This window comes from Oryctolagus cuniculus, chromosome 13 (genome assembly GCF_051225735.1).
Source record: "Oryctolagus cuniculus isolate XC-2025 breed Fujian yellow rabbit chromosome 13, ASM5122573v1, whole genome shotgun sequence".
NCBI lineage: Eukaryota > Metazoa > Chordata > Mammalia > Lagomorpha > Leporidae > Oryctolagus > Oryctolagus cuniculus.
In genome coordinates this window covers 60,969,407-60,986,134 of record NC_142879.1, presented here as the reverse complement: position 1 = coordinate 60,986,134, position 16,728 = coordinate 60,969,407, and the positions used below count along the sequence as shown (strand labels likewise).

The window sequence follows — 16,728 nt, the reverse complement described above, 5'->3', positions numbered from 1 at the left end:
TTATATGATCCCTTTAACACTTAATCCTATCTATATGTTCCTTTAACACTTCATATGATCACTTTAACACTTAAGATGCCATTTTTACCACCCAGCTTAATGGGATTTGGGGTCCCATGACAAGTTTTTAAACTGTACCCTTAGAAGTAAGTCCATAGGGATGTATGCAAAACTGTACAGCTTTACAGCTACCAACTTCCACCTCCCTGCCTTATTCCCATTTTTATTTTTTACTGAGATATATTTTCAATTGGCTTTATACACATATGAATAAGTTTATGTTAAGTAAAGCATTCAACAAATAGTATGAAGGAAAAAAAAACTGCTCCTTGAAAGTCAAGACAAGGGCTATTCAAGTCATTGCTTCTTGTGGTATCAATTTCTCTTCTACAGATTTCCTTTTTGGTGCTCTATTAGTTATCATGGATCAGGGAGAACAAATAATATTTGTCCCTCTGGAACTGGCTTATTTCACTGAGTGTGATGTTTTCCAGATGCATCCATTTTGTTGCAAATGACTGGATTCCTTTTTTTTTTTTTTTTTTTTTTTACTGTGTGTACTATTCTGTTCCATACTGTGCATATCCCATACTTTCTTTATCCAGTCTTTAGTTGACAGGCATTTAGGTTGATTCCATGTCTTAGCTATTGTGAATTGAGCTGCAATAAACATGGGGGTGCTGATAACTCTTTTATTTACTGATTTTGTTTCCCTTGGGTAAATTCCCAGGAGTGGGATTGCTGGGTCGTATGGTAGGTCAATATTCAGATTTCTTTTTTTTTTTTAAAGATTTATTTATTTATTTGAAAGTCAGAGTTAACGCAGAGAGAGGAGAGGCAGGGAGAGAGAGAGGTCTTCCATCTGACGGTTCACTCCCCAGTTGGCCGCAATGGCTGGAGTTGTGCCGATCTGAAGCCAGAAACCAGGAGCTTCTTCTGGGTCTCCCACGTGGGTACAGGGGCCCAACACTTGGGCCATCTTCTACTGCTTTCCCGGGCCATCCGGTCCCAGGCTTTCCTTTTTTGGGAGGGTCTTTATTACTGATTCAATTTCTGTCTTGGTTATGGGTCTGTTTTCGGTGTCTTCATGGCTTAATTTAGGTAGGTTGTATCTGTCTAAGAATCTATCTTCTAGCTTTCCCAGTTTGTTGGCCTACAACTCTTTGTAGTAATTTCTGTTGATTCCTTTTATTTCTGTGGTGTCAGTTTTTACATTTCCTTTTTCAGCTCTAATTTTATTGGTATGGGTCTTCTCCCTTCCTTTTTAGTTAGTTGGGCAGTGGTGTGTCAATTTTGTTTATTTTTTCAAAAAACCAGCTCTTCATCTTGCTGATCTTTTTATAGTTTTTTTGGTTTGAATTTTGTTGATTTCTTATCTAATTTTAATTATTTCTTTTCTCCTATGAGTTTTGGGTTGGGTTTGCTGTTGTTTTTCTAGATCCTTGAGATGCAGTGATAGCTCATTTATTTGGTGCCTTTGTAATTTCTTGATGTAGGCACCTATTGCTATAAACTTTCCTCTTAACACTGTTTTTGCTGTCTCCCATAAGTTTTTATATGTTGTATTGTCATCTTCATTTGTTTCCATAAATTTTTTGATTTCTGTTTTGATTTCTTTTATGACCCACTGTTCATTCAGGAGCGTGTTGTTCAGTTTCCAAGTATTAGCATATGTTCTAGAAATTCCTAAGTTACTGATTTCCAGCTTCATTGTATTGTTGTCTGAGAAGATGCATGATATGATTTTGATTTTTTTGAATTTGTTGAGACTTGGTTTGTGGCCTAGCATGTAGTGAATCCTAAAGAAAGTTTCATGCACTGGTGAGAATGTGTTTTCTGCAAGTGTAGGATGAAAAGTTCTGTAGATATCTGTTACGTCCATGTGGTCTATTAGTGTCAGTTAACTCTGTTATTTCCTTGCTGATTTTCTGTCTGATTGACCTATCCATTGCTGAAAGTGGGGTATTGAAGTCCCCTTTTACTAGCGTATTTGAGTCTATGTCTTTCTTTAGATTCTTTAGTATTTCCTTGTAAATAGCCAGGTGCCCTATAATTAGGTATATAAATGTTTATAATAGTTACATCTTCCTCTTGAATTAATCTCTTAATCATTACATAGTGCCATTCCTTATCTCTTTTAACAGTTTTCCTGTTAAAGTCTATTTTGATGATATTTAGATGGCTACATCACCCCCCCCCCCCCTTATTTTTTGGTTCCTGTTAGCATGAATATCTTTTTCCATCTTTTCACTTTCAGTCTGTGTGCATCTTTGTTGGTGAAATGTGTTTCTTGTAGGCAGCAAATAGATTTTTTTTTAAATCTATTCAGCCAATCTGTGTCTTTTAACTGGGAGAGTCAAGGCCATTTACAATCAAGGTGACTATTGATAAGCAATGACTTTACCCTGCCATTTATCCAAAAATATTCCTATTTTTTACTTTGAATTTCCCTTATACCTTTACTGGGAGATTTCCTTCCTTTACCTTCTTTCATAGTGATGACCATATTTCTGTGTACAGGTGTAGCACATCCTTAAGCATCTTTTGCAGGGCTGGACAGATGGTGACAAATTCTTTCAATTTCTGTTTGTTATGAATGGTCTTTATTTCACTTTCATTCATAAATCAGAGTTTTCCAGGTATAGTATTCTGGGTTGACAGTGTTTTCCCTTAAGACTTGGACTATATCTCACCATTCTCTCCTATCCTGTAGGGTTTCTGATGAGAAGTCTGCTGTGAGTCTAATTGGAGATCCTCTGAAAGTAATTGCATTTCTGTTGTGCATATTTTAGAATCTTTTCTTTATATATTACCATGGAGAGTTTGATTATAGTATGTTGTGTTGAAGATCGTTTCTGGTCATGTCTATTAGGAGTTCTGTGTGCTTCCTGTACTTGGATATCCCTTTCGTTCTCCAAATTAGGGAAGTTTTCTGTTATTGTTTCACTAAAAAGGCCTTCTAATCCTCTCTCTCTTTCCATGCCTTCAGGAACTCCTAAAACCTCTATGTTGGTTGTTTGATAATATCCTATAGATTACCAATGATGTTCTTTAGTTTTCTAATTTCTTATTTTTGCTCTGAATGTATAATTTCCTTTGCTTTTTTTCCTAAGTCGGATATTCTTTCGTCTGCTTCACCGATTCTGTTGTTAAGGTTTTCCACTGTGTTTTTTATTTGTCCTATTGAATTCTTCAATCCTAAGATTCATTTTGATTTCTCTTTAAGATATCAATTTTGTGGGAGAAATTTTCTTTCATGCCATGTATGGATTTCAGTAGTTCATGTATTTGCTTCTGATTACTTCTATGTAATCTTACAATGAATTTTTTGAATTCCATTTCTGGCATTTCTTCAATCTCATCATCTTCACAATCTAGTATTGAAGTGTTGTGTTCTTTTAGTCATGTTATCTTCCTTATTCTTGTTTCTTGAATTGTTGCATTTGGTATTCGGCATTTGTGGTGATACTTGTTGTTTTCTTCTTTCTTTTTTCACTGTGGCGGCTTTTATTTTTGTACTGTTCCTCTGTAAATTAGTGGAGTGTCTGCTTTCAGTGAATACCTAGAGACATGTAGTGGCCCTGCCCAGATGAGCTCCTCTCCTCAAAGGAGACCAGTGCCCCAGTGCTAGCCACAGTGACTATAATATTTGTCCACTCTGCTCCAAGAACCACACAAAGGATCTGTGTAGTCCTCAGTGTAAGCTCAGATTCCCAGCAATCTCCCCCACCAGGTAACCAGGGGGCCCTGAGTGTGTGGAGCCTCCCACAGTGACTGCCCCAAGCCCCAGCCATACCATAAGCCTTCCCACACAGCCTCAGTTTTTTCAAAGTCCTGGCACACAAGCCTTCCACAGTCATGAGCACCCAGCTCCTATTAGTTCTCCCCATCATACTCAGAGTCTGCACTCAGCTGATTGCTGGGTGTGGACATGAGCTGGCACAGCTGTTATGTATGTCCAAAATGGCACCCACTTTCTATTGGCTTCTTACAGGATGCTTTTGCATGTTGATCAGGAAAAAGAAATGTGCCCTTCTTTTTTTTTTTCTCCTCTAGTTTGGCAGGTACACTATCCTCCATGGGGCTCCAAGCCGAGTTCCCTGTAGTTTCTTCCTGCAGCTTTATCACCCGTAGCTTGGGCTACTTCAGTCTAGTCTCACTTCACTCTCCAAGGCTGGTATGGAGGTTCTCAGCTGCTGGGGTCCTGAGTTATTGGCATCCATGCCCTTCACGTAGGTCCACAGTGTCCCTCCTATTTGCATAGAGTTTCCTCTGTCATTTCTCCTTAACTCTTCCCTGAGACTGCACTCTCTCCACTTTTTTTAAACTGTCTTCTCCTAGACTAGAGCAGTAAGCTCCCTCCCTACTCCACCATCTTAATCCCCTCACTGATGGTCTTAACATGAAAGAACTTCAGAAAGTTCATGGAAAATGCACATTATGAAAAAATTGCATGGATTTCTTTTTTTTACACCAAAACAAACTTATTTATTTGAAAGGTAGAGTGAGAGAAAGAGACAGAGAGAAGGAGATATCTCTCTACTGTTTCACTCCCCAGATGGCCACAAAGGCTGAGTCTGGGCCAGCTTGAACCCAGAAGCTTCATCTTGGTTTCTCACATGAGTGGGGGGAGGCATCTTCTATCTTTTCCCAAGTGCATTAGCAGGAATCTGGATCAGGTGTAAAGCAGCCAGGACTTGAGCCAACACTCTGATATGGGATGCTAATGTTTTAAGTGGTGGTTTAACCTACTGTGCCACAATGCTAACTAAACTTTTCTTTTAATTCCATTTTCCCATGTATGCATCAGACCTTATTTGTCAGCTTAGTAGCGGGGAAAAGTTAGTTATCAGCTGATTGGCAAGGAAGGCACATGGGATTTTGGAGTGAATCTAAAGCAAATCCTGCTGAATTATTGATTAGGTTTAAGGATGATTCCCTAGGTGCCTTTGCTATCTCCTGTACCATCACCAGTGGCAGGCAGCACATGACCCATGTATTGTAGACTTCAGTAGTTTAGCTGCTTCTGTTGATGCAAAATGGAGGCTTATACATTTAGTGCACCCCTTTCAAACAAAGCACTTGGATTCAATCTGAATTGAAAATCTTTTTTGAGAAAACAGTTTTTAAAAATAGGTGATTGGGGGCCAACGTTGTAGCATAGTGAGTAAAACTGCTACCTGTGATGCATGGCATCCCATTTGGATGCTGGTTTATGTCCTGGCTGTTTCATTTCCAATCCAGCTCCCTGCTAATGGCCTGTGAAAAGCAGCAGAGGGTGGCCCAAGTGCTTGGGCCCCTGCCACCTATGTGGGAGATGTGGAAGAAGCTCCTGGCTCCTGGCTTTGGCCTTGTTCAACCCTGGCCATGGTGGCCATCTGGGAGAGTGAACCAGCAGATGGAAGATATCTCTGTCTCTCTGTCTCTCTCTCTCTCTCATTCTCTCTCTCTTTCTCCTCCTCTATCTCTGGAACTCTGACTTTCAAATAAATAATAAATCTTACAAAAAATAGATTTTGGGGATCAGGGTGTAGCTGTTTGGCACAGAGCTTAGGATGCTGCTTGGAATGCCATATCCTATAATGGAATGCCTGGGTTTGAGTCCTGGCTCTTCTTCTGATTCCAGCTTCTTGCTAACATACTTCCTGGGAGGCAGCAGGTAATGGCTGATGTACTTGTGTACCTGCCATTCATCTGGAATATCTAGACTGAGATTTGAGCCCTGGCTTCAGCTTGGCTCAGCCCTGGCTGTTGTAGGCATTTGGAGAATGAATCAGTGGTATGGAAAAATCTCTCTGTTTCTCACTGCCTTTCAAATAAAATTAAAATAGGTAAATTTTTTAAAAGGTGATAGTTTAAGGTTCTAGTTCCTAGCACAGAGCCTGTAGGCATTCAGCATATCCTAGGTTATTGTGTGAATGAGCCATGTATGTTATGTCATATATATTTTTTAAATCTCATTTCATTTCTTTATTCAGCAGTATTTACTGACAACTCAGTATGTATCAAGTACTATTCTTAGTGAACTCATCAGGCAGACATCCCTGTGTCACGAAGCTTGGATTCCTTTGAGTATCTCAGATTGCTTTCCACTGTCTTCTGATTTAATGTCCATGCTAACAGCCCCTTCTGCCCATGTTTGGGTTTTAAGGCTGAGAAGGACTCTGCCAGCACTGACCCGTACCACTGCCTCGCGGACTTCATTGCTCCTTTACATTCTGGAATCCGTGACTACCTGGGCCTGTTTGCTGTTGCCTGCTTTGGGGTGGAAGAGCTGAGCAAGGCCTATGAAGATAATGGTGATGACTACAGCAGCATCATGGTCAAGGCACTGGGGGATCGGCTGGCAGAGGTGAGACTACGACAGTGCACTGAGGCAGGGTCCAGGTGGTGGGGAGCCCATGAGAGGTGCCAGAAAACTGATCAGCCATGTGAACCAGTGTCCTTTATTTACTTTGAGTCACATGCTTCTGGCTTTACCATTACACATACTTTTTGGCAAAAAAGAACCTTCCAGCTTGCCATAGTTGGCTGTTGTCCTTACAGCTTCGACCTTTTTGCCTTATCTCTGATGACTTCTATTGTGTTGTCTGTTGTGATGTACTCCAAAAAATTAAAAACAGATTTCTGTTTGAGGGCCTCTCATTCTAATGTTATTTTCTGTAGATTCTTTATCATCCTCTGCATGGAATGTGATATCTGAGGCTTAGGGGAGATATTCTTCTTGTGGTGAACAGTGGAAGAAGTAGCAGCTGGTTTTTATAATGAAACGGGTTTATAGTTCCTCTACTGCTTTTTTTAGCCATTGCAACTACAGACTGACCTTCAGGGAAATCTTTAAGTTAAAAGGCCTAGCATCCCCAGGTCATTAAATATAACACTTCAAAACTCAGGTTGAGGCCAAAATTGAGCTGCTTAGCAGCTAATGAAGGTACAAACAAATCAAGAATCTAGCCTGAGGTCTCCTCTTGACAGGTTTGCCTGGCCTGGCTATGGTCCAGGTGAGAGGCTGCTCTGGCTGACTTTGATTCAGTGGGTGGAGGCCACGCTGATGCTCTGAGCTCCTTGCTCTGCCTGACCACACTGGGTGCTCTGGGTTTCCAGGCCTTTGCAGAAGAGCTCCATGAAAGGGTTCGCAGAGAATTGTGGGCTTACTGTGGCAGTGAGCAGCTGGATGTTGCAGACCTGCGCAGGCTACGGTATGAGGGCATCCGCCCAGCTCCTGGCTACCCTAGCCAGCCTGACCACACTGAGAAGCTCACCATGTGGAGACTTGCCAACATCGAGGAGTCCACAGGTGTGTACCGGGAAGTGGTGGGCTCCTGTCTTTCCTTACTTCTTAAGTAAACTTTAATAAAAGTAATGGCATGTATGATTAAAATTTTTAAAAAATAAGAAGGGTTTATAATTAAATCATCCCTTGTCCTTTCTCACTTAGCTGTTTCTTCTAATCTTTTACTCTCGTGTTAATAGTATTCTTATAGCACCATTTTTGGATTTATCAGCTTGAATTATTTCCTCTTAACCTGTAACAGAAATTTAGCTTACTTATACCAACTCATGTTATTGGTGCACTAGTGTCTTCATCCCTCCCTTGGAGGCTGTCCTTTGTCCTGTCTGAAATTTCACCTGCCTCATGCTCTTAACGCTTGTTAATTGTGTCTTTGGACATTAGTCTTGCAGAACTCCCAACTTTTCCTTCCTCTTTTCTCTTTACTTTTACACTTTTATTAAGATTTGTGGTCTTGTGTTATCATAATTTCTCTTAGGTTTTGTCTGTGTGTTGATTTGATCATTGAAAATGAACAATTACTGTGTGCCTTTTTGAGACAAAGACCAGGGCACCCATCCTTAGTGTCGTGGGCCCAAGGTAGAATTGCTCATGGTTCTGTGTAGGTTGTTGCGTGCATGTGCCCATTCTAGTCCTTACTGCATGGTTGCTGTAGCTGAGGTGATCCAGGCTAAGTTCATAGTTTTTAGTGGACTTAATTAAGAGTATGATACCAAAGCTGACAAAGGAATGTGTATTTAAATGAGGAGCTGTCAGCTCTGTTGAATCTGCATCAGCAGGAACAACAACTGATTCCAGGAGTCATGAGTCTGGGTTCAAGTACCCTAGCCCATAAGCTAGCTGGGTCACCTTTGGCAAGTCACTCAGTCTTGTTCAGTTTTCTTGTCCACAACATGAGTGGCGTAGAAGATACAGTCTTTCGGCCGGCGCCGCGGCTCAACAGGCTAATCCTCCACATAGCGGTGCTGGCACACCGGGGTTCTAGTCCCAGTCGGGGCGCCGGATTCTGTCCCGGTTGCCCCTCTTCCAGGCCAGCTCTCTGCTGTGGCCTGGGAGTGCAGTGGAGGATGGCCCAAGTGCTTGGGCCCTGCACCCATATGGGAGACCAGGAGAAGCACCTGGCTCCTGGCTTCGGATCAGCGTGGTGCGCCGGCTCTGGAGGTCATTGGAGGGTGAACCAACGACAAAAGGAAGATCTTTCTCTCTCTCTCACTGCCCACTCTGCCTGTCAAAAAAAAAAAAAAAAAAAAAAAAAGATACAGTCTTTCTTGGTCCCTTTGAGTTCTCAGATCTCAGTAGAAAATGTCTCATCTTTCCCAGTGCTATTGTAGGCTCGTGCTTCACTATAAACGAGTCTTGGTCATTCCTAGTGTCAGTAGCTCACAGAACCTGTGGAGAGCTGTTTAGATGGTGCTCTCATCTCCTGGGCCTCAGAAGGCCCAGGCTTAGGAGCAAACAAATTGGGGTAGCAAATATGGAGATAAAGGATCTTGGACGACTAGGTTAAGAGTAAAGAGAGTCTTTTCCAGGTTTGCCCCCATGGATTAGAGGAGACCTGCAGGTCCTGAATTTGTTTATGGATCTGGCAAGAATTTGCTAGACTTGTCTGTCACTTTCATGCTGTGCTGTGTGTCTGCTGAGTTCACTTTTATCCACTTGTTCAAGGAGAGTTCATTGAGTGCTTGCCAACTGCTAGGCCCTGTGCTATGCACTGAGTCAGTAAGCATTTTCCTCTGTGTTGCTCTCTTTAGGCATTAAGCTAACAGAATCATTAGCCATGACACCTGCTTCAGCGGTATCAGGTCTCTACTTCTCCAACTTGAAGTCCAAATATTTTGCTGTGGGGAAAATTTCCAAAGATCAGGTAGGTTACATTGTGTGTGGCTTCCTTAGATGCTTATTTTGTTTTAAATGGAATTCTAGAGCCTATTTGTTGTGAATGTGAACGTGAATAAAATGAATGAGTGGGGAAAGGATAAGAAATTTGTTCCAGTTAATGTCTTAATTTGGTTTTAATCCACTACACCAATTCTGGCTCTCCCCCACACACGTGTGCACAGACACAGACACACACCCAGTACACACACAAAGTTTCTAAGTATCAGATATTTACTGTGTGTTTTCCTGCCCAGAAAACAAGGCAACTTGGTGGGCAGATAAATATCTGTCTCCCTGTAGCTCAGTAGATTATTATTGTTAAGACAAGAAGTGGAAGGTACTTAATGTTTTTTTGCAGAACCTGTGAAAATTTGGTTCAAAAAGTCTTATCCCTTTGGTTTAATACACTCTTTGTAATCTTTTGCAGATTGAGGATTATGCTCTGAGGAAGAACATGTCTGTGGCTGAGGTTGAGAAATGGCTTGGACCCATTCTGGGATATGATACAGACTAACTTTTTTTTTTTTTTTTTTAACTTTTCTATACTTGATGATCCATAAGGAAATATAAATCCATAGTGCCTTAAAAACCATGAGTAACAATGAGCCTGTGTACCTTGGGTTAACAGTGCCCTGCTGCTGCCTTTGGAAGACTTTGGTGTAACACTTTAGGGGCAGCAGGATCTTCCTATAGTATCTGGAAAACAAGTTCTGTTCTTGGGGGATCTTGAATGAAGAGCAGCAAGCAAAGCTCTGATGGTGTCTCTGCTCCCTTGGGACAGGCTGGAGCTGGAGGTCTTTTGCATTTCAAAGCAAGTCAGCCTACTTTTTTCCATTTTTACCTTGGATCTAAGCAGCCACTTATTTCTCTTTTTTATTTTTTCTTAGGAAAGAAAGCCTGAAACTCAGTTGAATAGAGAATTGTATAGAGAAATGTGACCCTGTGGCAAAATGACACTGTGTGAGAAATGGGGCATTTTAATCTAAGTGGTTACAACTGAAGACTCTGACAGGCAAGAAAGTACAACCCTGCTCTCTCTCCCTGGAAGACCTCATTTTCTAAAGGCTCGATTAAATGGTTGCAGAACTCCCTTTGGCAAAAAGTATGCTCTCACTGCTTGCCTGTCAGAAATACTCACACTGTTTGCCCTAGTGTGGTCAAGTACAGCCAGGTTCTCTCCAAGCATTTTGTCCTCCCATAGTTTCATATTCCCCTGCCCTAAGAGGGAGAAAAAAATGAGATAGGGACAGAGAGTGTTTGCTATGGGTGGTTAACATCTTTTAGTCATTTTCAGAATTTAGCAGGTTCTTGGCTGAGCTGTGGTGTCATGTACAGAATTGGACAGGTGGACATTGTAATGCCACTCAGTTCTTCATTTCTCTGTTGTCCCAGCTCTAAACTTAGACAGTTGAAGAATAGCTCACTGATTTGTGTTTTAAGGGAAATTATTAAGAACATGGACTTTGAAGTCAGACATACTTAGATTCAGGTTTCAGCTTTGCCACTTAAATACCGAGTGAAGTTGGTAAATTCCTTAAGCTTCCCAACACCATTTTCTCATGTGCAAAATGATAACAGTGCTATTAGTCTGTATCTTACGGCATGAGCTGCAGGTTAAACAATGATGCCCAGGACATTTAACATGGTATCTGGTAAACAGTATCTGCTTAATAAATGGAAGCTTCTGTAGAGCTCTGTTGGTGGCCCCTCAGACTCAGAGCATAGTAGGAGCTCATGGAAACGAATATAAGAGATCAGTGGATTTGAAAAAACAGTGGGGAAATGCATGTCGTCATGACTAGATTGAATATGCTAGGTACCATTCTTTTTAGGATTAAAATACGATATAACACTGACTGGGACAGAGAAGCTACCTCCTATGCCACCAACACCATTGATGCTCATTGGAGTGACCACCCTTCTCCCTCACCTCTTGTGATATATACCTGCCTTGCCCTGAGAGCAGTAATATCAGCTGTGCATGCAGGCACAGTGGAGGGAAAGGGGGAAAAAGAACTTGGGAAGTGGCCATTCTACATATCCATAGTGGATATACATTTTTCTTGCAGAATAGCATGCATTTTCAGCATTGCTTGCCCTTAAGAATTGTGTTCTGTCTTTCGTACATTTAACTTGTGCTGAATAGAGACTTGAACCTCATGTCCTGAGACACTTCTTTGGTGGATTTGTCTTAGTTGATGCCTCTTGCATGGCAAATATGTTATTTAGATGTTGTTACATTCTTCTATGAGAAGAAATAACTTCAAATATCTTAGTGTGTTTTATCTGAACGGTAACTAGGAGTCTCCTGATTTCATTAAATATTTATAATATCTTTTCTTGGCTGGTTGTGAGATGGAATGATTTCCTTAAGTGGGTTGTTTTAATCACAATTTGAATATCTTTTTTCTTAAAAACAAAAGCAGTTTGTGCAAGTCCACATACCTATATATTAATGAACAAAGATGAACTACAACTTGAAAACATCCTCCTTGGTTTATTTTAGGTATGCCAGAAATACAGAACTTTGAAAGCAGGTAGTAAACTTTCTGAACCCAGGGTCTTCACACTGGTGATTGCACACCCAGAACCTGTCTGTATCATCATCTGTGACTGTGACATAAACTTACTCTCTTTGCTTCCAGGTTTGTTTTTATTTTTCTCTCTAAAGAAACATATTTGGAATCATACCTACTCTGTTGCTTCTTCTGCAGTCTGTACTGAGAAGGTTGATTTGTGGGGTGATGGTTGAGATCAGGGTTTATTACACCCTATTTCCCCTTTGCACTCCTATGCTAGAGGCCATCCTCCATGCACAGGTGAACTCAGAGTGTAGTTAACCTGCTTTAATTTCTCTTAGGCATGCCCTCAGTGAGTATCTGAGTGCCTGCCTTCCGCCAGTTACCTTCTCCCATTCTCTCCCTAATCCAGTGAAGTTAGGTTTCTATACCCATCCTTCCTGGTACCAATGACTTCTATTTATTAGATCCAGTGGACTTTCTGATGCCTAGCTTTTTAATTTTTTCTCTGTGATTTTGGACAGTATTAACCCCTTAAAAACCCTCCTTTCCCCATTCTCCTTGACAGTAATCTGTTGGTTAACCTTCCACGTTTCTGATAAGTTCATAGCCCTTTTCATGGTTTTCTCTTGTTCTACTCACTTGTATCTTCATGTCCCTGAAGATTTGCCATTAGTTGCTTTATTAGTCTGGATAGTGTCAGTGGGCAGTCTCATCCAGTCATCATCTCCAGGGAGCTCCATCTGGATTCTTGTCTGTTGAAGAACATAATTTATAATCCAGCAGCTCCTCCAGGAGGATGTGCAGACATCACAAAGCCATCGTACCCCAAGCCACTGTCATCTTATTTTTCTTCAATTCTTGATGTATGCAATAATAAATAATGGTACCACCACCTAAGTAGCAACCTCAGGCTCACCCTATATCTTTCCTGGAGTATTACAGTTATCTCAAAAACTGGCACAATAAAAACATACTTATTCTATGTTAGCTGGGTTGGTGGTAGACATACTCAGGGAAAGCAGTAGTTGAGACCTGATTTGGGACTTGAAGGGTATAGATCAAGAAGCAGGAAGGGTGGGGGGATGCAAAGAAAAAACAGTCTATTAGGGATTAATGAGGTATCCTGTCTCCCCAAATTGATCTGTAGGTTTAATGCCATTTCCAACAGAAATTCCAACAGAGCTTATGGTAACATGCAGATATTTAAGTTTATGTGGAACAGCAAAAAACTAAGAATGGCCAAATGTTTCTAAGAATGTAGAAGCTGAAGGAACTTAAGCGATAATTAAGTTTTGTTGGGGGTTGGTATAATACCTGTTTATAGAGGTAGGCGATCTGAATGGTGGAACAAAATGAGGAGCCTGGAAACTAACCCGTGCATATGTTGACCTTTGCCATGAAAGTGGCTTGGCACTTGAGTGGGGACAAAATAGTAGCAGTACGGGATCCTCCATGGGGGGAAAATAAATTCCATTTTTGAGCAACATCAATTCCAAGAGTTTTAGCACAAAAAGCAAAAGTTGTAAATGTGTTAAAAAAATCACTTTTGAGCAGGAAAGAATCTTTTGAGACATAAAGCAGTGCCCATGAAAGAAATGATAATTAAATCAGCTCTTAAAACTGAGGACTTAACATTAAGCAAATCAACAATTTAAGTGAGAAGATAGGCTATGACTTGAGAATACCTATGTAGAAGACAAATAATATAGAGAGAATTTGTGTTTTAAAAAATTCATAGAAAACATTGGAAGAGGCATTTCACAGAAGAGAAAATATCTAGGGATTATAAACTAGTAGAAAGATATCCCACAGCATTTGTGATCGTTAAAATATGAGTCGAGATCACAATGAGATTCTATTGTACATCCTGCAGACTTTGCAAACTTTGGATCCAACAGTACCAGGTGTTAAAGAAGATCTATGGGAACTCCATTTGTTGTTACAGGTGTGGGTGTATAAATCATGGCTTTAGTAAATTATACTTCAAAGCTGGAAGTTTGCAGCCCTAATGATCTAGCTTCTGAATTCCAGTTGTGTCTAATAGATTTGCATGTGGCCTCCAGGTGGTATGTGCAAGAATATTGATAGTAATATATTCATAAAGGTTATTGGAAAATGAAATATATATTTGGATACAATATAATGGGTAAAAAAATTAGGTATATTCACCCTAAGGGATATTCAGTAGTGAAAATTAGGAACTACTTTATACCTCACAATAAGGATGAATCTCAGAAAATATTATGGGGGGCCCAGCACTTTGGTGTAGTGGGTAAAGCCGATGCCTGCAGTGCTGGCATCATCTGGGTGCCAGTTCAAGACCTGCCTGCTCTTCTTCTGATCCAGCTCTCTGCTATGGCCTGGGAAAGCAGTAGAAGATGGCCCAAAAGCTCGGGCCTCTGCACCCTCGTGAGGAACCCTAAAGAAGCTCCTGGCTTCAGATCGCCCATCTTCAGCCATTGCAACCATTTGGGGAGTGAACCAGTGGATCTCTTGTTTTTTCTCTCTCTCCCTCTGCCTCTCTGTAACTCTGCCTTTCAAATAAATAAATAAATCTTTAAAATAAATATTAAGGGAAAACACCCAAGTTCCAGGAGACCACATATTGTATGGTACTATTTTTATTGAGCTCAAAAACAAGCTAAACCAAAGAATGTATTGTCTTAAGTATACATATGTGATAAAGCTATGTTGTAAAAAAAAAAAGCAACAGTAATAAACCAATGTTTAGCATAGTTGATTCCCTATGGAAGAAGAAAGTGGAAGAGACAGAGGAACACATAGGTTGATGCAGGTTATGAGGAATGTTCTATTTCTTAGGTGATAGGATTATGTGTGTTTGCTATATACTGTATTACACATTGTAACTGTTACATAATGTACAATTTTGTATGTGTTAAATATGTTTGTACTTAATGGTACTAAATGTATATATTAAATATATTGTAATAATAATAAAGGTAATATGGAATCATAACCCAAAATCTGGTATGGCGGTTTTGTATATGTATAAATCAGATACCTTTTTTCTTTTTTTGAAGAAGGGAAGAACGTTTTAGCCAGAGTGAACAGCAGGTATGAAGGCGGTGGGGTGAGAGAGAAGTGCATTTGTGCGCCTGCCAGTAACTCCCAGATACCAGGTTTTTGTGGGTAATTTGATGGCAGAACCATTTGCAAAGACAGAGATTAGAGGAGGGGAGAAGAGATGAGTTTTGGAGAGGTTTGACATAAATATGTAACTCTGAAATTTCCTTAGAATTGGGAGACCTCAACCTGGAGATGGAGGTCAGGTAATAGATGTGGCTAGCATGACTTCTGGAACATATGAAGGGAAGAAAATCCAAGATGGACCTTACTAGAAGCACAGGGAACAGGGAAAAGTTTGAGCCAGAAGAGGAGCAGCTTTGGGTTAAAGGAATCCAGGAGCAATGTCAGGGAAGGAAGAGAGGATTTCAAGGTTTGTCTCCAGGACCTAGTGCTTCAAAGAGTACGGGAAGGGCATGGAGAGAGCCCTTCTCATGGGTGAACCTTGTAAAAACAGCTTCAAAGGACCAGGGGACCCCTGCAGGATGTAGTAGGTTGAAGACTGAGCGAAAGACGAGAGAGATTTGTTGGTTAAAGATTGGAAGGGAAGATAGAATTGAGACAGTGCTTAATATAGAGAAGGGCTTTTATGCCTAATGCAAAGTACCAATACTGAGGGCTGCACCAGTGCAGAATCTTAAAAAATCTTTTTCTATCTAACTTCTAGAGAGACTGGACTTCATCTGCCAATCAATGCCACTGGAAACCTGGGATTGCTGTGTACTCTAAGGTGGTGTCTACTAATGTTCCCTGTGTCTGGAATAATCTCACTGCATCTCAGCCATAGGCTTCAGGAAAATTTCCCAAACTAAGGGAAGTGACCCCTCCTCTTGCTCCATAACACCACGGTGCATGTTTCGTACTGCCCTCCCCAGAACACAGTCTAATTCCCATGAGACTGTAAAGTCCTTAAGGTTAGCTTTGGGACCTTAATCTCTCTCTCTCTCTCTCTTTTTTTTTTTTTTTTTTTTTTTTTTTTTGACAGGCAAAATTAGACAGTGACAAAGAGACAGACGGAAAGGTCTTCCTTCCATTGGTTCACCCCCCAAATGGCCGCTACGGCTAGCGCGCTGTGCTGATCCAAAGCCAGGAGCCAGGTGCTTCTCCCTGGTCTCCCATGCAGGTGCAGGGCCCAAGGATTTGGGCCATCCTCCACTCCCTTCCTGGGCCACAGCAGAGAGCTGGCCTGGAAGAGGAACAACCGGGACAGAATCCAGCGTCCCAACTGGGACTAGAACCTGGGGTGCTGGCGCTGCAGGCAGAGGATTAGCCAAGTGAACCGCGGCACCAGCCCAAGGGACCTTAATCTCATTTTTAAAAAAATTTACAGTTTCTGAAATAGTGCTTAGTTCATGGTAAGTGTTCAGTGAAGGTTGACTTGAATGAAGTTATATCATCTTGGGGAACAGGGGTTCTACAGGGAGCTTATTCTCTTACTGGGCCCAGCTCAAGACCTATAGCATAGTTACTTGTTCCTTAAAGTTTTATTTCCTGAGTGAAGGGGAAGCCATGATGATTTTTCTTGCTCAGAAGGAGGTTGGGTCATAAAAGCCCCAGGATTGGCCCTGCTGATGCTGTCTTTACTGCTCCATGAAGATAGCGTGTTGGCAGCCCTGTACAAAATCTGCCTTCCTCCATGGTTGACTTGCTATGAATCAGCAGTGTGTACTGTCAGGTGATAGTACAAAAAGTGTGTTCAGATTCTGTGTTATCTGTGTGTTTAAGGAACTAGGTGCTGGTAAAAGCAATGAAAATGTCTAGAAGGATGCACAGATTCTCAAGTGATTACCTCTAGGGAATGGGGCTGGGGGGCCAGGGTGGGAGGACTCATAGTTTGGGTAGTTCTCATTCTTTCTGCATTGTTTCAAGTTTTTTTCAATAAGCATATATTATTGTACTTTAAAAAAGAAAAACTTGGCAACAAATCTAGCTTGAAATGGATGCTATTTTGAG

General features: G+C 41.1%; 1 protein-coding gene across 8 annotated transcripts in view; it reads left to right on the top strand.

The window, feature by feature from the left end:
• Positions 1-14,675, top strand: part of MTR (5-methyltetrahydrofolate-homocysteine methyltransferase) — a 149,169-nt gene extending 134,494 nt beyond the window's left edge. For 6 of the 8 annotated variants that reach the window (XM_070055569.2, XM_051820744.3, XM_070055572.2 and 3 more), the window contains 4 exons: positions 6,152-6,352; positions 7,105-7,297; positions 9,043-9,155; positions 9,597-14,675. In XM_070055569.2, coding sequence (XP_069911670.2) covers positions 6,152-6,352; positions 7,105-7,297; positions 9,043-9,155; positions 9,597-9,683 — 594 coding nt within the window. In that variant the 3' untranslated portion in view covers positions 9,684-14,675. The remainder of the gene's footprint in view (positions 1-6,151; positions 6,353-7,104; positions 7,298-9,042; positions 9,156-9,596) is intronic. The other 2 variants (XR_016219029.1, XR_016219028.1) reach the window with 1 other exon arrangement.
• The last annotated feature ends 2,053 nt before the right edge of the window (positions 14,676-16,728 follow it).